The 23045-nt window shown below is 41.9% G+C and overlaps 1 protein-coding gene across 2 annotated transcripts in view; it reads right to left on the bottom strand.

The window, feature by feature from the left end:
• DRD3 (dopamine receptor D3) overlaps nt 1–22442 on the bottom strand; it is a 43426-nt gene extending 20984 nt beyond the window's left edge. For both annotated transcript variants that reach the window (XM_073231644.1, XM_073231646.1), the window contains exons 1-3: nt 21991–22442; nt 14812–15115; nt 2105–2217 (exon numbers count right to left, since the gene is read on the bottom strand). In XM_073231644.1, coding sequence (XP_073087745.1) covers nt 2105–2217; nt 14812–15115; nt 21991–22052 — 479 coding nt within the window. In that variant the 5' untranslated portion in view covers nt 22053–22442. The remainder of the gene's footprint in view (nt 1–2104; nt 2218–14811; nt 15116–21990) is intronic.
• Between the last annotated feature and the right edge of the window lie 603 nt (nt 22443–23045).

Below are 23045 nucleotides of genomic sequence, written 5' to 3'. Positions count from 1 at the left end.
TGCAGCTGTATGATCATGCCCTTTAGTAGCTTACTTGAAAATCTTTTTTTTTTTTTGGCCTTTTGGAAGTTCTCAGAACTTAAACTCACTCCATCCAGTGCTCTGCAGCTCCCTCAAATCCTGGAATGGTAGGGGCTTAGTTCCCATGCCCTGCAGATTCAAGTGAACATTGGATGCCAGGTGACCCTGACTTTAGGAGTTGGCAAGGGATTTGCCCTATGTGGAGCAGGAGTTCAATGAACTTCCCTTTCCTCTCTCTGTTCTTCCTTGCTCTCTGCTGCCTGCACAGCTGCTGACATTTGCTGCTACTCTTGCTTTAATGAATTCCTTCCTTACCTACACTTGTCAGACCTGTTCAAGAATTCTTTCTTGTTTGGAGTCAAGAACCTTCCCCCGCCAAGGTTGAGATTTCACCTAGTGCTCAGGGAGAGACCTCCCCAGATGCAGCTGCCTGGCAACAAGAGCACAACTTGCACAGCGTCTGTGTGTGAAGGTGTGTGGGTGGAGTGTACAGGCACATGGTGGAGGATAGAGAGTAGGGTCAGGAAGTAGGAGCCTGGGAGGGGGCTGTCCCAACTTTTGTTTTCTTTTACACAACTCTTACCTCCTTCCTCCAAGGCTGATCTTTTCCCACTCTCTCATGTCCTTTCTGAAGGCGCATGTTTGTGATATAAACATCAACTATCCTCAGGCAGGAACCACTGAATTCAGTTTAATATTCTCTATTCAGGGTCCTGTGAAAGGCACAGTAGGTTGATTCACAGGTGATAAGCAGCTAGGACTAGTGTCAGAGTTTGGGGTGGTAGAGCTGATGACACAGCAAACCAGATGCAATCTGTTCATTCTGTAAATAATATATTTACATACAAAATTTACAGAAATTAAAAAGACTTAGATGTTATAAAAGGATTTATGTTCTTAAGCAGTTAAAAATATTATAAAAATCCCTAACTGTTTTATCATGATATAATTCACAGAGCACACAATTCACTTATTTCAAGTGTACAATTCAGTATTTTTTTGTATATTTGTTGAGTTATGCCACTATATCCCTTTTTTTTTGGGAGGAAGAAATTTTTTTTCTCAACTCTTCAAGGTCCTTCTAGCTGGTTTAGGAATCAAACTAACATGAGACAGATTAACAGGAGAAGAAAACAATGTTTAATTATGTACATATATGCTGAGAAGGCTTCAACATAGATTCCGAAGACAGTCAGGGAGAATGAGGTATCTATGTCATCCTGAACCAAGGGGAAGGGGGTAGCGGTCTGAGAATTCACAGGAAAAAGGAAACAATATGAAGAGTAAGTTTGCTGAGCCACACAGAAACAGGCACAGAGAGGAATTTTAAGACTTAACTATGCTCCTCCTAACTAACACACCTAGTTACATTGAAATGTTATCTATGGAGAGAGCTCTCCTTCTGGAGTAATTTTTCCATTTAAATTCTTTTGGTACAGGTGGGGGAGGTCAAAGTATCTTTTTGAGTCTTTGGACCAAACGCAAAACCAGAATCCTCTTTAGGGGCCTGGGGGAAGGACAGGCTAGGAAAGCTTATACGATAATTATTTCTTTCCTGTCACATGGCTTTCTTCTCTCCTGCAAACCATAGTTTAAAAGAAAACATGAGGAAACAAGGTCCCAGTGGCAAGCTCCACGTGGCAGTGACCCCAGTGCTCTCAAATGCAAAGCTTGGGGCTCAAATACAGCAAGAGCAGCTTCCCCAGGCTGGTTTCCCTCACACTTGGTATAGGCCACTGTGACTCCAGGGGGAGGATATGTTCCCAGTGTGGGGAAAATAAACCTTTGAAGCCGAAATCAGTTAAAGGAGAAATAACATGGGAGAAACCTGTTTACTGCTTACAAGCAGTCATCTACTCCTGCTCGCCCGTGTCTCTCATTACTCAACTGCCAAGACCCCACCACTTCCCAGCACCCTTGCAATCACCTATTGACATGGAGATGGACTACTTGTCTCCACCCCTTGGAAACATCTACTAATAAGGAGATGGGCTAAGTAAGGCCAGGTGAGAGATTCTGGAAACATTGCAATTTTACCCACAGCACCTCTCCCTTAAGCCCGGAAGGAGAACTCCAACCCTACCTGTCGATACTGATAGCACAGAGGTTCAGGATGCTGGCTGTACACATCATGACATCCAGGGTGACGAAAACATCACAACAAACACGGCTGAAGTTCCAGACTCCACCTGTCACCTAGATATCAGAGACATGGATGTTAGTTTTTCCCCAATGACCCAATTAACTCTACTACCACTCTGTCTCAGCTGCCTGTACACACCCTCCCTGTGGTTAGTACCAGTTATTACCAAAGATGTGCAGACACTGAGGGAGTGCCAGGCTGCCCAAGACTAGTCGCCCAAGGAAACATAAACTCACAGAATGTTAGAACATTAGTGCTGGAAGGGATCTGCCAAATCAGTTAGTTCAGTGCTTCTCAAAGTATGATCCATAGTAGAGGTTCATTAGAGATGTAGGTTTCTGACCCCTTCCCTAGACCTACTGAGTCATAATTTCTGAGTCTGGGAGGGAGTTACAAATAGTATTATTATTATTTTTATTAAAGTATCATTGATATACAATCTTATGAAGATTTCACATAAACAACACTGATTTCAACATTCACCCATATTATTGAGACAGGGACCGTGGGTGTAGTCAGAGTAGGGTGAGGGCCTCCAGAAAAAAGCAAGGCAAGATATATACAGTCAAGGCAATGTAACAATGTAAAGTCCTTATTGAAACTCTGTGTTCAGCATTATGCAAAGTTAAGGTCACACTAATTCTCTAGGGTAAAGATACCAGACTAGGAATATAGACATCTTCAGTGAGATCAGTTAAAGGTCAAAAGGTCAGGAGCAACTTTGCCTGGAATGTTTGAGTGTTCCGCAGGGGTATCTCACCATAATCCATGACTTCACTCTAAACAGCTCTAGCAAATAGACAATTACCCAGCCCACCTTGAGGGCAGGGCAGGTGGTACAAGTTCACACCCTAAGCCCTCAATTCCCCAAAATTCTCAACAGCCTATAAATCCCTTAGACAACACACCACCACAGGCTTTCTTGTCCCCTCCTGGTGTGAGCCAGGAGGTCTGTCCTCTCACTGTATCTCTAAATAAAAGCCTCTACTCTGGCTGTCCTACCTTGTGTGTTTGCTAAGTTCATTCTTTGACTCCACAAACAAGAATGGTATCATTATCAAGTCCTCACCCCCTCATTATAGTCAGTATCAGTGTAGTAAGATGCTATAGAGTCATTACTTGTCTTCTCCATATTGTACTGCCTTTCCTGTGACCTACCTATATTGTGATTGCAGATTATAGTTCCCCTTAATCCCCTTTTCCCTCCCCACCTACTCTTCCCAAACCCTCCCCTTTGATAAACACTGGTCCTTTCTCGGAGTATGTGAGTCTGCTTCTATTTTGTTCCTTCAGTTTTGCTTGACTCACCAAATGAGTCAAGTCATTTGGTGCTTGTCTTTCCCCACCTAGCTTATTTCACTGAGCATAATATCCTCTAGCTCCATCCATGTTGTTGCAAATGGTAGGATTTATTTTCTTTTTATGGCTGAATAACATTCCATTGTGTATATGTACCACATCTTCTTTATCCATTCATCTATTGATGGACACTCAGGTTCTTTCCATATCTTGGCTATTGTAAATAGTGCTGCGATAAACATAGGGGTATGTATGTCTTTTTGAATAAGGGATCTTCTTTTCTTTGGGTAAATTCCTATGAGTGGAATTCCTGGGTCAGATGGTATTTCTATTTTTAGTTTTTTGAGGAACCTCCATACTGCTTTCCACAATGGTTGAACTAATTTACATTCCCACCAGCAGTGTAGGAGGGTTCCCCTTTCTCCACAGCCTCGCCAGCACTTGTTGTTTCTTGTCTTTCGGATGTTGGCCATCCTAACTGGTGTGAGGTGATAGCTCATTGTGGTTTTAATTTGCATTTCCCTGATGATGATTAACGATGTGGAGCATCTTTGCATATGCCTGTTGGCTACATGAATTTTATTTTTAAATATCCTTGCTCTTTCCTGCATCACACTAAGGTTTGAGAATCACTGATCTAGTTCAAACTCAGGAGGCAACTAAAGCTCATTGTAGTTAAGTGATATGTCCATACATGTACAGCTGGTGGTGTGAAAGAGCTTGTGTACACTGCCAGATGTGTGCACTGTGCCAGAACTTCTCTGAAGCCCTCCACCCAGTGGAGAGCTCACCATTGTCCAGGAAATAAGATGAAAACACGTTTTTCATAAAACCTACCTCCAAAATGAAAATCTATCTGGCTTCTGGTTTTAAGGCCTGGAAGCATCCTGAAACAACATCTATGAGAACCTATGTAAAATTAACCTGTGCCAGTGTGCTTGCCTTTGACACCCTGGTCCCAGTGACAAAGAGATGGGGAGATAAGTGGGTCGAGGGCATTGGAAAGGGGCCCAGGCCCTCCCTCCCACTCATAGAATCTGTGAGGATAGTCCCAACCTTACACATTTACACCTGTGTTCCAAGCTCCTTAACTTCCTCCCAGTAACACTTACAAAATGTCAGGAATTTAGGTAATTTAATTTGTATTCTAGTACATCTCTAGTTTGTTTAAAAAAATTTAATGTAACCTAATTGAACCAGAGAGATGTGCCTGGGAGATTATCACTTTCAGAATGTCCACAGTACTGTCTTGGGACCTGTGGCCCTTCTGCATTTGCCAGCATCCTGCCCGTGGGGCTGCTGTTCTTGGGGACCTTGGTTCTCAAGGAGAAACCTGTGAAGCTTTGTGCCCCTTGCCTGGGTGTTTCTGCTATCCCTGCCGGGCAGGCCCAATACCTACTTAAGAGGAAGGGGAGTGAAAAATAAGTATTGTTTTCTCTGAATTAGCTTCTCAAGGAAAAAATATTTATCCAAATGAAAGTGTATAAAGTTAAGGTTGTCCCTCTGTCTAGTGTTTCTCATTCAAGATTCTTGTTATATGACCAGGTCACTTACAGTCCTAACTTACTACACTAAAACAAGGTTCTGGAAGGTTCATTCTCCTCCCCCTTCCCTAATAACTTCTTTCCCCTTAGATTTATCTTTTTCAGCATCTGATTTTTATCCCTTTTATTAGTCATCACCAGACTCTATTTTGAGCAAAGATATTTTGTTTAGAAATAACAATGAAAAGTTCAAACTAGCAACGAAGTCGTCATTTTAGTGTACTTGGTTGTGGATTTCTTTCTCTCTTTTAGTTCAATTGTTTAGCTCTATGTAAATAAACACCTAATATGAACTTATGGAAATGCTGAGTATGGAAAACTTTTTAAAGGTAATATGTGTAGTGATAATGCAGAATGATTTAAGGGGGCCAGGAGAATAAAAAATGGCTTTGCTCGGTACACAGAATGATTGTATGCTGTAAGAGCTTCTTACAAATGTTGAATTTTACATACTAAGTCTCATTTTAACTATGTCCTATGTCTACTATGCAATTTATGTCTTAAATTGGGAAAAACCACTTTTTTTTCTTTCAAAATTGTGAGTGCATGTTTGTGTCTGTGTTGGAGGGGGCAATGTCGGTGAGAGAGGGACGCTGCAACCGCATCCTCTACTGCTTGCTGGGTGTTCGTTCACGAAGCAAGTAACTGTGAAGCTCCTAATACGTCACATGTATGTGTGGTATGTTATGAGTTTTAAGGTTTTAAAACATGTACTTGAAGCCCTTTAAGTCCTTTAAGAACTTGTATCTGGAGAAGCAAAGGTACTCTTAAATAAAATAGAGGTCATCATGAGATCCTAATACTGTTAATACACTCTAACATTTATTGAGAACTTACTCTACATGGGTCACTGATCCACATGACTTATCCCAGGAATTTCTATGGCTTTGAAACTTCAGATTCTGAAAACTGAATTTGTTTTTTTTTTTACTGTATGTGCTCTTAAAGCTTTTTGAGGACGAATGATACACTTCCTCGATAGGACATTCAATGACTATATCTTAATCAACTCCAGAGAGCAGGGACCTATACTTGTTTGCCTCCCTGACTCCTTGAGAATGAATGTCTCTGACACAGTCTGTATCCACACTAACAGCTAACATTTATTGAACACTCACTGAGTCTTGATGTCCTGCAAAGCACTTTGCATTCTTGGCCTCTATTGCCCATGATGATCTTATGAGAGAGGACTATTGTTCGCTTCATTGCAGAGAAATAGACTAGAGCTTAGAGAGGCTCAGCACCTTGCCCAGGGTGGCACAACTAGTAGAGGCAGAAAGGGCTTTGGAATGTAGGGTGTTACCTGCCCTGCTGCACAGGAGTGTCAGGCAAGGAAGGGGCAACTGTTGGAAAGGGATGGAAATGGGTGAACACAAGGAGAAAGGAGAGAACTATGTGCTCATCAAGGATGTTTGTACCACAGACTTTATCATCTCCCTTCTAGGAAATGAGACATCCTCCTTCTGATTGTCTACATCTCATGGTTGCAAAAAGCAGTGCAAAAGGCAATGGTGGCTGCTGACTTTGCAGCCTAGTGAAAGTGCATACCTGGCAGGTTTCTTTGGTACCCTGCTTCTTTAGCCCCACCATTAGGCTGTCCTCTGGATGCCAGACCCCCATTGTGCCATCCCTTTCTGGCTGTCCTCTTTTCCTATCTCCAGTTATGCCATCAAGATTCCCAGTCTCTCTTTGATCTCAGTTAGGTGTCAAGAAGAAAGCAATCTGATTAACTGATTAAAGTAAATCCCACTAAGGTGCCACCACTTGGCCTTCCTGGGAGCTTGCTCACTAAAATGAGTTTCTTATTGGTGGAATGTGTCATGGAAATACTTTTCTTTTCTTTCTTTTCTTTAACTGGCATCCTCCACAGCAAGTAAATAATAGTGAGTAATCAACAAAGAGCTGTGTAGGGCCAAGAACGTGCCTAAGTCACTCTCACACATTATTTCATAGCAACCCAATGAGGTAAATATTATTTCCAATTTAGAGATAAAGAAATGGAGACTGAGAGGGGTTGAGTAATTTGCCCAAGGACACATGCCTAGTAAAAGGATCTGGGATTTCAAATCCTTAATATTAATGATTACTCTATTTTGCCTCTCCAAAGTTGGCACCTTGACCTGCTGCTTCTAGGAACTGGACAATTTAACTCCATGCTAATATTATAGGAGGGAGAGTTGGCACTTGTCCATCTGAGATAGGGCAGGGACACGGGACAAGAGACATGCCATTGTAAAATCTACTTAGCCTGCAAAAAAGGCCCAGCTTATTCTTTAACTTAATCTATATGCTGTTCTTCTCTTCTTTTAGCCCCTTACTCAGTTAAGTAACTTTGTAACCAGGACAGGAGATAGACCTCCAGAGTGTAAATGAACATATGTGGATAAAGAATGCTGAGATCTGGACCAACACAGTCCCCTAAATAACCCTATTCTTAAGACAAAACTTCAAAGGAATTATTAACTGCCTGTATACATCGTAACTTACACTGATCCCTACCCAAAAGGCCCTATAAAACCCTAAACCCTAAACCCTTAAGTGTGCCTCCTTTCCGAGGTTGCCTGCATTCCCCTTTCTGTGAATGTGTACTTTCTGCATTAAATAAAGACTTCTCACTGCTCAAATTATTGCGTTTTGTCTCTGCGATCTTCCAGTTTGTTACCTTGCTATGTCATTCTATTTTCTAGACTTAAGCACAAATCTTCACTCTCTCTGTCCTACCTCAGACAAGTAGGGAAGGGCCACTGAGAGCTCTGATTTGGGCTTATAAATTCCCATCGCCTGAGTGGCCCGGACAGGACTGAAGCTGTACGATCGTGCTCCTTAGTAGCCTGCCTGAAAATCTCCTTTCTTTGCCTTTGGGAAGTTCTCAGAACATAATCTCACTCCATCCAGTGTTCTGTGGCTCCCCAAATCCTGGGGTGGTAGGGACTTAGTTCCCATACCATGAGATTTTAAGTGGATGCTGGATGCCAGGTGTCCCTGGCTTTAGGAGTTGGCAAGGAATTTGCCTTATGCCAAACAGGAGTTCAGTGAGCTTCCCTTTTCTCCCTCTGTTCTTCCTTGCTCTCTGCTGCCTGCAAGGCAGCTGCCATTCTCTGCTACTCTCGTTTTAATGAATTCCTTCCTTAACCACACTCATCCGACCTGGCTGAGCATTCTTGTTCAGAGTCAAAAACCCTCTCCCGTCCAGGATGAGGTTTCACCTAGTGCTCAGGGGAAACCTGCCCAGATGCAGCTGCCTGGCAGCACATTCATCCACCCATATATCCAATATTTATTGAGTGCCCATTGTATGCCTGATGCATTGCTTGGGTGGGTGTACTGAAATGAATTAAAACTGTTTTTGTCCCCAGGGCCTCAAAATATAGTGTGTTAAGAGCAGTGATGTGTAAATGGGTGTGGTTGAATTGAGGGCCCAGAAGACAGAGACTAAGAAAATAACCATGATACAATGTGTTAAGTGCTGACAGTGAAATAGCACAAAGTGGTGGGAGAACATGAAAGGTAAAGTGATTTTTAAATTAAAGCAGAAAAAAAAATGAAAAAAATTCTGATAGATTTAAGGCTCTTTAGAGAGGTGATTGTACCTTTCTCCTAAATTCTAATAAATAACTTCAGAATTATACAGCAGCCAGGTGCTGTTACTCTCACTTGCTAATGAATATAACTAACTCCCTTTGACAATACAGAAGGTGGAAATAAGCAAAAAAGTGTCTTCAGGTACTGAAGTTGGCTATTGATTTTCAACAGACACAGCCTAAGGTAACATTTCCCAAATTTGCTTATTATAAGGCAGCATTTCCCAAATCACCTGAGGCTCTTGTTAAACAAAATGATTCTCAGTCCCCACTCAGAATAATAGGTTCCTCCAGTGATTCTTTCTGTGTGAGAGGTCTGGGAAACACTGGTCTCTGGGGTGTGGGTGTGGGGGAGCCAGGGCATGCCATTGCCTTCAGAAACGGTCACCCCTAAAGCAGGGTTCTGAGGCATTCTTTGTTTCCTGCATCCCTTTTGGCTACTGGTCTCCTTCTCAGAAGAGTGTTTTAAGTGCTGTGGGTAAAATTGCAATATTTCCAGAATCTCTCACCTGGCCTTAGTGCATCTCCGTATCAGTAGGTGTTTCCAAGGGGTGAAGAGAAGTAGTCCATCTCCATATCAATAGGTAATTACAATGGGGAGCCAGGGCATATCTGGACTGGAGAGGTTGGGTGGGGTCCCTATTTGCAGCCAGGTCCTGAGAGACATGGGCGAACAGAAGTGGATGCCTGCTTGTAAGCAATAAACGGGTTTCTCCTACTTTATTTCTCCCTTTGTCTGATTTCGGTTTCAAAGGTATTTTGCTCTGGGTGGTGAAAACATATTTCCCCCAGAGTTGCAAGCATGTACAATAAAATGCAATGTATCACAAAGGACACTGATTGTATTGAAATAGTCACCCAAGTATTGTAAATACATGTGCTTCTTTAACAATTCATTAAGACCTAGTGGCAGGTCCGAAATTCCTGTAATTTCAAAGTATTAATAAGTGTAAATGGTACTTCAAGGTGTCTGCAACAACTGCAAAATGATTTGAAAATACAAATATCTGTGATTTCTGCTGATGACACTAAGGATTTCTTCTGCTAGGGGTTGATGCCTGCATTTGTAATTGAAGGAAGTGCTAAATTTCAGCTTAGTGAAAATAAAGAAGTAATTTTACTTTCATCCAAGTGATAGACTCCCCAGATTAAGAACTCCTGCTGTAATCTAAGGGACGGATTTTTAGTTGTTTGGGGAAATATACAGGAGGCAAAAATGAATTTACTTCCTTAATTAGCCTCTGAATTCCATTTTTGTTTAACACATTTTGAATCTAATTTTTGTTTGTTTGTTTCAGAAGGGGACTGCTATGGGGCAAGATAGGGGATTCTCTGAATCCCAATATTCTCATCAGTGAAACAGGGTTTTAGATATTCGTAGTTCCTAAATGTCAGTTTGTAGCAGGCCAGCTGGCTGCACAAATCATGCAGCATGGAAGAGGGGCTGGGGCTGGGGGGGATGGGTACAGTGACTGTAGACTACCAGGGCCACGCCTGGAAATTCCAGTTCAGTAGACCTGGGGTAGACCCAACAGTCTGCATTCTAACAAGCAGCTCCCTGTAATGAAGGTTTAGTTCAGAGCTGCTCATCATTCTGGTGCAGAGTCATGGAGGAGCCCATGTAGAATGCAGATTTTCCTTTATTTTTAATAATCAATATCATTAGAATGCCCAAAGTCTCATCTCTCCCAAAACATGCTGCTCTTTGCTGTCATCACTGTCTCAATCCACGGTGAGTTACTCTGCCTGAACCCACCTGCTCTGTTTAGCTTGGTCTGTATTACTTAACCCTGGAGTCTTTTCTCCTATGTGCACTGGGACGCAAGTATTCTGAGTTTAGGATTCCCAATGTTCCCATGGTGGCTCACATTGCCTTTCTTCCTGATATAAGTGCACTAAACATCGCAAAAGGCGCTCAACCAAGTGGGATGTTCGTGCTTGGAGAGGGAGTTCCAAACCGCAGCTTCTAAAGCAGGAAATTAAAAACTTGAGAGGAAATCAGAGAACTATTTGGTAAGGCACAGAAAACAGTTTTCGGGGAAAATGCTGCAAACAGAATTAAAGAGACAGCTAGGACAGGGCCATCTGGAATATTATCTACTCTGAGGTCACCTGCACGGTTTTTATCCTGACCTTCTCTTCTAGGCCTAAGGACAGAGAAAACTGAAGAGGGTCAGCAACTGGCCCTTACTGCTCCCCCTTTGTAGATGGCTGAAGCCCGGGCTCCTGAGTACCTTAATGATGAGACTGGTCTCAGTGAAAGCCACTGTGGTGCCTATTTGCTGACTGGCCTTTTCCCACTTTCCAATGGCCCTTGGATTTCATGGGTATCTGTGAGATTCCTGAGTAGATCTTTGATGTGCTCGATAGGAGAAACACATAGCCAGTGCTAAAGCAACTCTTCTATTCCATGATTGGTTCTGAGGAGATCCTGTGCCATAATCCAGTCCAATCAAAGTACATCTTGGGCCCCTCTAGTAGAAATTGTAGTACACGAATTTCTCTCTTGCTGTGAATGGCGTGGCTGGCGCATGTGAGGCTTGCAGCTTGCCTTTTGCCTGTGGTTAAGACCAATACAAGGAAGAAGACTGAGCTGAGAGAACTGCAGAGAAATGGGGTTGTAGCCATGTTCTAACTGTGCCTGCAGCTCACCCTACCACAGGATTTTTAACATGTATGTTGTGAAAGCCAGTGCATTCTGTTTATTGGGTCATTCAGCTGGAATGAAGCCAATGTTTATTGTGCAAATCAATTGGAATTAAGTTTCTTTTACTTACAATTAAAAGTGTCTTGACTGAAATTTGTATAGATCATACTTTTTAGTTATCAAAACAGTTCCTTAGCAGATGACAGTTGACTCTCATGTCAAGCCTATGAGATAGGGAAAGTGCTATTGTGTACCTCCATTTCATTCACTGAATTACATGTCCTCTGACTCCCAGTTTGAAGTCTTTTTCACAGCAGAACCGTGTGTTGGAATGACACTCATGCAGCAAATTCTGGCAGAAGCACAATGGTATGTGCCGTTTTATTGCCCACCTCACTGCAATTCCTCATCCCCACATCTTTTTAAAAAATAAAATCCACATTTTTACTTTTTCTTTTCTATTCTCCCTGAAAATAAGAGTGGCCTTATCCTGTTCTGGCCAGGTAGACTTAGGTGAAGTCCCTTAGGGAGATGCTTTGAGCCACTCCACTTATTTCCTTTCTCTGCTGCCCCCACCCATCCAATTTTTTAATATGGCCGTGATGCTGAGGGGTATGGCAGCCATCCTGTGAGTGGATGTGAAAAGGGGGGATCAGAGAGTCTGGTCCTGGATGACATTGTGGCGTAGCTGAACCAACACCAGTGACCGCCTTCTTATAGAATTCTGGTTGTGAGAAGAGTAGCTCCTATTTGTTTAAGCCACAGTTAGTCAAATTTTCCAATATTTACAGCCAAAAACATTACTAACTTGTACATACTGTTATCTGGCAAAAATGAGCCAATTTTCCTTTGAAGGAAGGTATCTGGCCAATATAAACCAATATTCCCTTCAGAGGAGATGGATGCATTCAAATCTAAGCATAGGAAGCTGTGGTCAACACTGCATCCTTTCCTCCTTTAAAGGGAGCTCTTAGGTAAAATCATGTAATTATTGGATCAGCTATTCAAACTGCACCATCATTTAGGACAGATTAGTGAAAATAATGCTTTGTTCTTCTCTAAGACACGTGGATTTATATATTCACAGTCCCTTTAAGGACTCAGAGTGCTCTTTTCTCTCGTTAAGGTACCCTGTTTGCTACAGAGGTCCACAGAAAGCAGGCAGGTATTTAAGATGAGGAAAAGTATAAACTGGAGTGGGACAGGGAGACTTGGTCCTTTGGACTAGAACTTTCTAATATCCAATTAGAAATTCTAATTAATTTCTAATATCTTAACTGGTTTTTTATTAATGATGACTACTTTAAGATCCTTAGTGGACTACAGGGGAAGGTGATACAGAGATGGTAAGTTGCACTGACTAGAACCTTGAAGCCAGGGGGTGGGACCAAAAGCAGGTCCCAAAGCCCATTTCCCCGTAGAGAGGTGATTCTGCAACCCCAAGTCTCCTTCATAAGATGGTCGACTTACTTGATCATGCTCTTGATTGCTAAATACCTACACTAAATAACCCGTTAGAGCACAAATTGGTATTTATGAGGAGGCAAACGAGCTCCACCAGAGCTCTTCTCGTGGGGGAAAGCCATAGATACAGCCCACAGAAAGCCCATTGTGCCTTTAGCTGGCTCTCTGTGGGCTCAGCTGCTCCTCTATGCTGAGCAGTAGGATGCAGACACCATCAATATTGCCAGGTGTGACTAGCAGGGGATGTCATGGATGTCTAGTGTGGAAAAATCCCAAGGTCCATGTCATATACCGGTATCTACAGAGACTTTCCAGTGTCGTTCATCCAGAGTCCTGGAAGCAATCACAAATGGACAGCCAAAGAGTGTCCCAAAGTGGCTTTGTTACACACACCAAAAGCCTGTTTTATTTCAGAGGCAATTAAAATGCTTATTAGAGTGAAGCTCCCTTTTCTGCATTTCTTTCTAACATCCATCCTTCTAGAAGACTTAAAAATCCTTGTAATGAATAGGGATGGACAGAAACACTTCGAGGTGGGAGGATGGTAGTGTTTAGAATCACTGACTAATCCATATTGGTTTGTAGCACTTAAAGCCCATCTCACTCTTGAACAGAAATTTTACATGCTTCTAACTCCTTTTCTGTCTCATTATTATTGAATGTAAAAAAAATAAATAGTTTGTTGCAGGGATAGATATAGCTGCAGATATTATAAGCAGGAATTGTCCATCTAATGCATACATTGCAATACAGATTTGTTTAATCATTCATATATCAAATATTTATTTAGCAAACGTTATGTGCTAGGTAGTGAGTTTGGATTAGAGAAAAAAGAACAAAGACATAGCCTCTGAATTCAAGGATGTCTCAGCCTTATTGTGCTGACAGAAAAGTCAAGATAATTACAAGACTCTTCTCCAGCATGATTATCCTAACTGGGAAGAATTATTGCATATTTTTTTCTCCGACTCTTCTCTTAGCCTTTGCATCAACCCCAATCAGCCTTCTTTTCCTTTCCTTTTCTATTTTCTTGATTTCTTTCCTTTATACCTCCCTGTTGAGCTCCTAAGTCTAATTATAGTTCCCAGTCATTCTTTAATATGGGTTCTAGCCTAGGCAGTCTGTGTTTGAGGTTTTTGCTCTCCTGTGATATGTCATACGTAATTAACTGTCACCTTCACTATTAATATTAACTGAGATATTAATTTGATGAATTTTAATTTCTCTTAATCATAGCATCATTTTGATCCTTCATTGGATGCTTTTTTAGAATGATACACAGTGAAGAGGAGAAATATTAATAGTATATTAACATGTTTTTTAAAGAAAACTCTGGTAATTGCATGTTTTCCCATTAAGAATGTCTTTCTTGAACAGGTGTAGGCACCCCTATTTCCTTGGTAGCAAATGAATGTTTTGTCTTGATCACCTCCTGACTCTGTTTTGCACTTTCAAATGAAAATACTTTCCAATTTAAGAAATGTTTCTCTCCAGAAGAATTCTCCAGGGTCTGCTGCATTATCTGACTGATGGGGGCTCTGTCCTATAAATGGAGGAATCAAAAATATAAATGTGAAGGTTTGGTCTGTTCCTTTGGTAGCAGTGCCTGTGGAGAGCTAGTAGCCAGGAGGAAAGAGCAGAGTCCAAGGGCAACTGAACCATCAGGAGTCTGATCTATCTGCAGATTGTTAAAAAACTTTTTTAGTTTTTCTCTAATTCCTTCTGCCCCAACCACTACCCTGCCCTCATCTTCCATTCTTCCTGCACATTCTCATCCCATATACATTGAAACATGATGAAGATGCCCACTGGACTGCCTGCTCCAACCCCCGATGTCGCTGCTTTGAAACATGCACAGAGCAAACTTGGCACATTTTTAGGATGAGTCCTATCACTCAAGTCCAGCCACCTGGGTGCTGGAGACCCAGGAACCTGGTTCTGATGTGGGCAGCTCCCAAGACCTTCAATTCACTCATGAAAGGGAGAATGACAGGAACTTTCCTTCCTGCCCCAGCCCCCTATCACAGCAGGGAGCATTTTGAAGGCCAGGAGCTTGGGGAAGACAAAGACAAACATAGTCACATGGGCAGCCCACACCTGGGGCCTGCTCACCTCCAGGTATACCACCCAGGGCATCACCAAGGTGGCCACCAGTAGGTCCGCCACAGCCAGGCTCACCACCAGGTAGTTGGTAGTGGTCTGCAGGGAGCGTTCCCTCAGTACAGCCACGCATACCAGACCGTTGCCGAAGACGATGGCCAGGATGAGTGCGCAGTAGGAGAGGGCATAGTAGGCGTGCGGGCGGGCCCGACTGGCCCCCGTGGAGTTCTCTGCCCCACAGGTGGAGTTGATGTGGCCACTCAGCTGACTCAGAGGTGCCATCGACCAGGGGAGATGAGTGACCCCAGTGGGTTTCCTAGGAGAAGACAGAAAACAATATTAGTAAAACCAGACTCTTGGAGTTTGGCTCTTTGGTACATTTTTTTACTTATTGATTCAACAAATATTTATTGAGTACCTTCTATATGCCAGGTACTATTGTATGGTAAGCACTGGAAATACAGCGGTGAACAAAAAGATAAAAACCGCTACCCTCATGAAGCCTCCATGCTGGAGGAGAAGACAGTAATGAACACGATAAATGCAAGAAATGGTATGTTTGGTGAGGATATGTATTTTGGAGAACAATAAATCAGGTGAGGTGGTAAAGAGAAGGGGAGGATGTGTGGGTGTGAGTAGGGTGTCTGAGTGCAGTTTTTAATCAGGGGAGTCAGGAAGTCCTCCCTGAGAAGGTGATAATTAGGTCAGGACCTGAAGGGCATGAGGTAGCCAGCCACACAGATATCTGGGGGAAGCATGGTCCAAGCAGAAGGAAGCAGGCACAAAGGACAGGCTGGTGTGTGGAAGGGAGTAGAGGACCAGGGTGGCTGGAGCCAAGTGAGGCAGGGGCAGAGTGGCAGGGTGTGAGTTCAAGAGGTTGTGGGGGACCATTCAAAGGACCGCATGGATGCCTAGTGAGATGGGGAGCTGTTTCAGGATTAGAATCCCAGCTCTGCTGCTTCCTAACTTTGGAACTTGGGCACATTACTTCACCTCTCTCAGCTTCATTCTCCTCTTCTGTAACATGGGGGAAATAATGGAACCCAACCTATAGGGCTCTCGTGAAGATTAAGTGAGCTATTATATATGGAAGACATCAAAAGCCATGACATCCAGAAAGCTGTGTGTTACCTCTTTTTCTCTTACTGGTCTATTTCTTTCGGGCTCACATGGCCCTTTCTTTGTTCCCTCCCTCCCATTCTCTGTTTGCCCCTCTTTGCCTTTCCTCCTGCCTCCCTCTGTCTCTCTTTACTTCCTTCAATCTCCTCTTCTCTCTCTTGTGTCTCACACAGGGCATGTTGGGTTTGGGAGACCAGTTTGTGGGAGAAAAATCTCAAGAGTAATGGGCCTAGAGGCAGTAGAGTGGTTTTTATACTTAGGGAAAATCCATGTGTGGAATTTCATTTGAAAAGTCCTTATTTTATTTTAATTATTTTTTAACTCATTGTATAGAAGTACAGTTGATATAAAATATTAATTTCAGACATTCAACATGGTGATTCGACAATTATTTACATAGGAAATGCTCACCACAATAAGTGTGTGTACCATGTCACCATACAAAGTTATTACACTATTATTCACTATATTCCCTATACTGTATTTTTCATCCCTGTGACTTATTTATCTGATTAGTGGAAGTTTGTACCTTTCTATATCCTTTACCTATTTTTCCCATCCCTCCCTTATGACAACTACCAGTTTGTTCTCTGTATTTGTGAGTCTATTTCTGTGAAACTTCCTAACTTTAAATGATTGGTTACCAATTAAAAATGTTCAAGCACTATGAAGTCCCTCACTCCCTGGCAAAAATTCCACATCCATGGGCCAATGAACCATGCCACCAGTTGTCAAACTCTGATCTAGTCCGGCGCTCTCACTTTCAAACGGGGAAATTGAGCCCTAGAGAGAGGACTACCATGTCTTAGGTCATACGACTCAGCAGCAACAGAGTGGGCACACAGGTCCTCTGACTCTTCCCAGTGCTTTCCTTTGGCATCTGAAAGTCTTAACTGCGGTGTTGCTGTCCCACTGGGAGGGGTCAGTCTTCAAACTGTGGGGACTTTGCACTTAGAGTACGAAAGGCATCACAGCCCATCAGCTGCCCTATGACACAGTCTGTCTGGCGGCCCTGGGCTCCGGGAGTCAGGTTTGTGTGTGTCTGTGCCTGTGGGGGAGGCGGAAGGCAAAAATCACCGTGTCCTGAAGAAAAATACAGAAGTGACTGTGTGACGAGGGTAGCAGTGCCTTAAAGCCACGTGTGGGGGAAGACAGGCTTACAGCCTGCAACGTGGCCCTGAGACCTGGGCCAGAGTGACTCCGACCCCGCTGTATGCCTTAGAGGGTTCTGCTCTGGATGCCCTCGGGTCATATCCCCCAGCAGCATGAGGTCAGACCCGCCCACAGCGCCAAGGAGCAGGTCCACCACGATTGCACTCCGGCTACCGAGATCACAAATGCTCTGCGCAAAGTGCTTGCAGCCGGTTTTCAAGGCAGCTTGGGCCTCCTAGATCTGTCACCCTGAATGTAGACTGCGCCAGTATATTTGGTGCCCTTGGGCTCCAGGGGCTGCTCCTTGGGGAAGCTCAGATTAAATAGCTTGGATGCAGCCCGAGGAGGAGAGGGAAGAGGACAGAGTCCTGGGGCAGGAGGAGGGTAGGGGAGCTGCTCCTGCCCTCCCACGTTTTGTATTGGAACTCTTACGAGCCTAGGAGTCCTAATGCTCACCTTGTCTTCTAAATTGTTATGAAGGTTTATTTGTCAAGGCAGGAGGATTAAACATTTTATTCAATGGTTTGTTGATTATGACTGAAATATTTGGACATGGGGTATATGGGCCTCCACGGCTGAGGTAAAGGCTGGCCCAGCGGCCAGGAGATGCTCTCAGTCCCGGTATCTGCAGCTCTCCTTTGATGAGGCGATTGGCCCAGTCATGGCTGTCACTTTGTGCCTCACTCTGAAATGTTTCAGCCTGGAATTGTGAAAGTGTTAAAATGAACAAATGATTTTAAGGGTCCACCAGCTTGGAATGAATTCAGAGATTTGTTAAAAAAAATTGTTCTTTGTCTTGGCACATTGTTTGCACTCAATATTTTTTAAAACATAACAATTTTTAATAATAATTATAATTTCCTCATTATTCAGTGAAGGGCAGCTACTATCCCAGAGACACCACTGCTGTTGTCAAGAGCTTTTGGAAAAATGCAATGCTTTCTAATTGTTTAAGGATATTTCCACCTTTGAGGCAGGCTCAAGCCCAGAACGCCTTTCCTTCTGCAGTTGTACCTCTTTGGAACGCAGTGGTTGGAAATCACTTTTTCCTGGGGTCTGCAGTTGGCTAATGAGGTCGTAGCTTTCTTTCCCCTGCCAGTTAAGAGGGAAACATAAGACCTTGGGATGTTTGTTACCATCCTAGACTTTTTATTCTGCTGAGATCTGACAGCTATTTAAAAATAGTACAGCTGAGTGTCAATGACTAATTATAGGAAAGGAAACCCTCAACTCTGAAAATCGATTCTGAGCCTACAGTTGGAATCACAATTGCCATTTGTGATTTATTTATTTTGTATTGTACTGTCTCTGGTCTTAGACTCTTTATAGCAGCAGGTGGGGGGTCGGCCTTGGTTGTCCAAGCGATTCTTGATGAGTTGTGAGTGTGGGAGATGAAAGCAGAAAATGAATGAGATTTTAGGTTACTCCCCACCTCTCAGTTAGCTGTTTCAATTTTTTCCCACCTTAAATCTTCCTTTTTTCCTTTCCTTCTTCATTTAAACCAGCATAGCTTAGATAACACAGAGCTGGGCTTGGCTTTCTTCTTTCTTTCTCCCTCTAATAGATGTGCAAACTGTTCTCAGAGAGGAAGAAGCAAAGAGCCGGGAGAATTCATTAACTTGATAATCACTCTTTAAGTAATTCATAGTGATAGCCTGGTTTCCTTATTAGCCAAATAAGGATAATCACACCCACTCAATAGGGTTCTTGTGAAGATAAAATAAATTTATATATGTAAAATCTTGACAGTTTGGGGTAGATAATTCTTTGTTGGGACAGGGATGTCCTGTGCACTGGATGAAGTTCAGCAGAGTCCCTAACATCTACACACTAGTGCCAGTAGCGTTCCTCTTCCCCCAGGTTACAGGACAAAATTGCTGTCCTCATTGAGAACATGGCTCTAGCATTATGTCTGGCACATAGCACTGGAAATATTATCATTTTTATTGTTAAAGGGGAAGTGGTAATAGGTGAAGGGGTCAAATAAGCCACAGTTGCAGAATGTCTAATGGACTTGGAACTCAGGAGATTACTGGTGACCTTGGCAAAGAAAGTTTGTAGTTAAAAGTAGATGGGAAGTGAGAAAGTGGAAAAGGCACAGACTAGAAGATGACTGCTGGTCGTACTCCTAAGATTCATCGCACATAGTGCTATTCACAAATTTTACTGAGCCTTTGAATTTCTTACAAAGTGTTGATTTATCTTGGTCTTTGTAGTTTATTCTAACATCTCTTAAAATGAGTATAATTTTTTAAAAAGCTGAGAGACAGAGAGAGGGACCCACCAGCTATGACATACGTCTGGTTTGCAGATACTCATGGTTTCAGTGCTGAATTACATCCTGCCTGGGACATTTGTGCCTGCCTCTTTAGCACCTGGTTCTGTACCATGCTCCCACTGAATTTGTTAGGAAGATATTCATTATGATTTACAAAGTTTTAATTATTTGTTCTCCTTTCTTAAGGATAATGAATAAGGCAAAAATCAAAGACAATGAGAACAAAAACACCTTGAGTTCTCAACCTCCTGCGACAATAGTCACTACCACTTCTGGATGCTCCTGTGTGCCAGGCACTAGTACTTATGTGTATTATCTCATTTTAATATTTATTGTAGCCCTGAAGGTAGATATTGATATCCTCCTTTCATAGATTAAAAACTGGGACAGGGAGAAGTTTATTAGTTTATTTATAGTTGAACATTTTTAAGAGTCTGCATGGCCAGCAGTGAGAAGAAGATTAAAAAACTGAGACAGGGAAGTCTTTTATATAATAAATGCATGAACTGGAAAAAATACGTAATTGTTCCTCAGGTTACACAATGTGTAGGGGGCTTTGTTGAGCTCAGCTTTGATCTCGGGTGGATCTTCTTAAATCCAAAACTCACAAGTTATTTAATGCTATTCTGTGCTAAACTCACAACTATGCTGGAGGTGAAAGTTGATGTTTGGGGTCATTTCCAGGTTGAGATGTTTTTCCTAAAACCACAACACACAGGGTTCCATGACCAAATCTTCACTTGTATCACTCAGTTCCATCCTGACCTTTAGTCCCAGAGCTTTTCTAGTGCTGGTCTGCAATGCAGACTTGCTATATTGCCTGAAAAAGTTAATAATTTTCACTAAGATTTATGAGCATTATCATATTTTAACCTCACAACAACTTGATGAAGGAAGTAGGCACTATTATTATCTCCATTTTGGTAGATGAAGAAAGTAAAAGAAAGGATAAGTATCTTGCTGAGGTCATGCACCAGTAAATGATGGAGTTGATTCAACCCAAGAACTGTCTGTTCCCAGAGCTCCTGTTCTTAACTACTCCACTACTGGGGTGAGGGAGAAAAACCTAAAACGGGGACTAATTTTAAAACCTCTTTTTTTCAGACTATCTTGTGCATATCACCTGACCAAGCTCAGTGAAGTCAGCCAGTGCAGGTGCACACTGCACATAGAAAGAGTGGGAGTTACATTGTCATTATTATTAGAGGTAGTCTTTAGCATTTCTATGGCACTTTATTCTTGAAAATTGCTGTCTAGTTTATTTTTCTAACGAAGATGCACAAATGCTTTGAAATACATAGCATATTTGTATAACTGGTTACATTTACATTGTTAGCAAATGAAGAGAGAAAAACCGTAGCTGGTTACTGAGCTCCAGTAACTAAGGTAATATAATTTTTTCTCTAATTAAACCTGCCCAGTAAAGCAGAGCATCCCTACTTCCCATCACAACTTCTAATGACTGAACATCTTATCGTTCTAATCAGAGATAAAATGGGAGACACAATAGATCAGTCAATCAATAAGCAAATGTTAATTGATGACAAACTTCAATGCATTAAAAACTGAATTTAATATTGGGTAAGATTCTATTTGGTGTTTGCTTTAATTCATATTCCATAAAGAAGCAGCCCTTTACATAGATGCTTGTGTCAGGCTTTCTTTTGAATATTATCAGTATTTTCCTTGCTCAATACCCCTGCTCACTGCCAGCCTTGCAGATCCTTGAAAATGTTCAACTATAAATAAACAAATGTTTGAGTAATCATATTGTATCTGCTTCTCTTTGGCTACAAGAGACCCAGTGTTGTGTCAAGTAGCAATTCTTCACTCTTACCCAAGGACAGACATCTTACTGACCTTTTAGTATTGGTAAGCAAAGGACTTTACCTATAAAATACAAACAGGCATGCAGAGTGCATTTAAAACCCAAGTTTCACCTTGCTATTGCTGCATTATTATTTGTGTGTGCATTTTGATAGTATTTGATTAAACTAAATGTATGAACTGGAGAAAATGCCTAATTGCAACAACTTCTGTTGACCCAATAAGCTACAGTAAGGAATGAAAGTCCCGCAATTAAACAACAGTAATACCTTCAAAATTATATGCCATCACTAGAGAAAATATACACAGTCATCATCTCAAGTACTGCATACTTCTGTTGGAAATAATTGGATTTTAACTTGGAAACAGCCTGACTTGAAATAGACCATTGAAAACAGTGCCTCTCCAGAGCCTCAGCCCTGGATTACCAGGGAGCTGATTTGGGGAGTTTAAAATAACAGACCCTTACAATTAAGTAAGACCCTTAAAAGGAATACAATCAACTTCCATATAAATCCCAGGAATAGTGACAGCTTTCCCCCCCACCCCATCTTTTAATTCTGCCTTGATACAGCTTGTAGAGCCCATGAGAATTTGATTTTGGGGGAAAAAAGAGAAAGAGAACAGGTTTCTGCTGTGCAAAAAATGAGGAAAAAAAATGAAAACAGTTTCCTCAGGGTTTCAGGTTTTTAAATAAGAGAGGGTAGAAAATTTTCTTGCATATTCTTAGAGAACCACAGAACCCCAAGCTGATTAAATAAGCTTCCAGGAAAATGCTGCGTATTAAATTAGAAATGAAAAGAAAAATTACTTACTCTGAAATTTTCTTCTGATTTCTGGAGACTGTGGAGTTTAGCACCTCAGCTTCTGCAGCCATTTACTGACAGCAGACATGCCCATGCCAAGCAACCTTTGCCTTTCCCAGGACACAGAAACTGTGGAAATGAACAGAAAGAAAATCACCCATTTTTGCCTCTAAGGTGAAATCACTTGTGTGCTGCTCTTACAGCTTCTCTGTTAAACCTTACTGCATGTTTCATAGCTTTCGAATGCATCCGTTTTCTCTAGAGGATTTGGGAGGAACCCTAAACTGAACGTTGCTTGGGTCAGTCCTTCAGAGGCTCTATCCTTGGTGCTGAAAGAGAGTTGTAGTAGGCAGAAAGAAGCAGGATCTGTTTCTACCTTGCTCTCTTTTCCCTCTTTGCCTCTATCTGCTCCGTGCTATGCTTTTAGTACATGTACATTCCCCCTCAGTGCTCTTTTAAATCCCAGTTTTTCTACTGTCTTTACATCTATGCTTTAATTTCTCTTGAATAACTCTCATGTTCCTCATCTTAATTATCACTGCAGCTTTTGGTGGGTATAAAGATGATTGGTTCAGAAGAAGAGCAGATCAACAAATCAATACCACAAGTGGTTAATAGAAACTGGTACAATTTAAAACACAGTTGACAGAATAATTGAGCTTGGAGGTGTAAGGCTGTCTGGGAAAAGAAGTTTAAAGAAAATATATTACAATGGAAGCAAAACCAAGGCATGGAGGATAGCTGGTGATAAAGATGAAATAAGCTTAATACTGTGAAAAATGTTATATGTTTATTTAGCAGCACTCCTTGTTTTCAGAGAACTTTACAAAAACGTTTGCCCATTCATTCTCACTGCTTCTCTGAGACAAAGTTGAATACTTTTATTAGCTCAACTGTACAACTGGCTAAAATGAGATGCAACTGTGGGCAATGTCAGTGAATGCCAGTTTCTGAAACAACACTAGAACTTAGACAATCTTAATTCATGGTCATCCATTTATGTAACATTTACCATGGAATCCTAACTATTCTCTGTTCTCTTGCTTTTGATTTCTTCTTCTTCT

Source organism: Manis javanica, chromosome 3 (genome assembly GCF_040802235.1).
Source record: "Manis javanica isolate MJ-LG chromosome 3, MJ_LKY, whole genome shotgun sequence".
NCBI lineage: Eukaryota > Metazoa > Chordata > Mammalia > Pholidota > Manidae > Manis > Manis javanica.
Note: the sequence above shows the minus strand (reverse complement) of the source record. Positions and strands in the feature narration are given on the sequence as shown.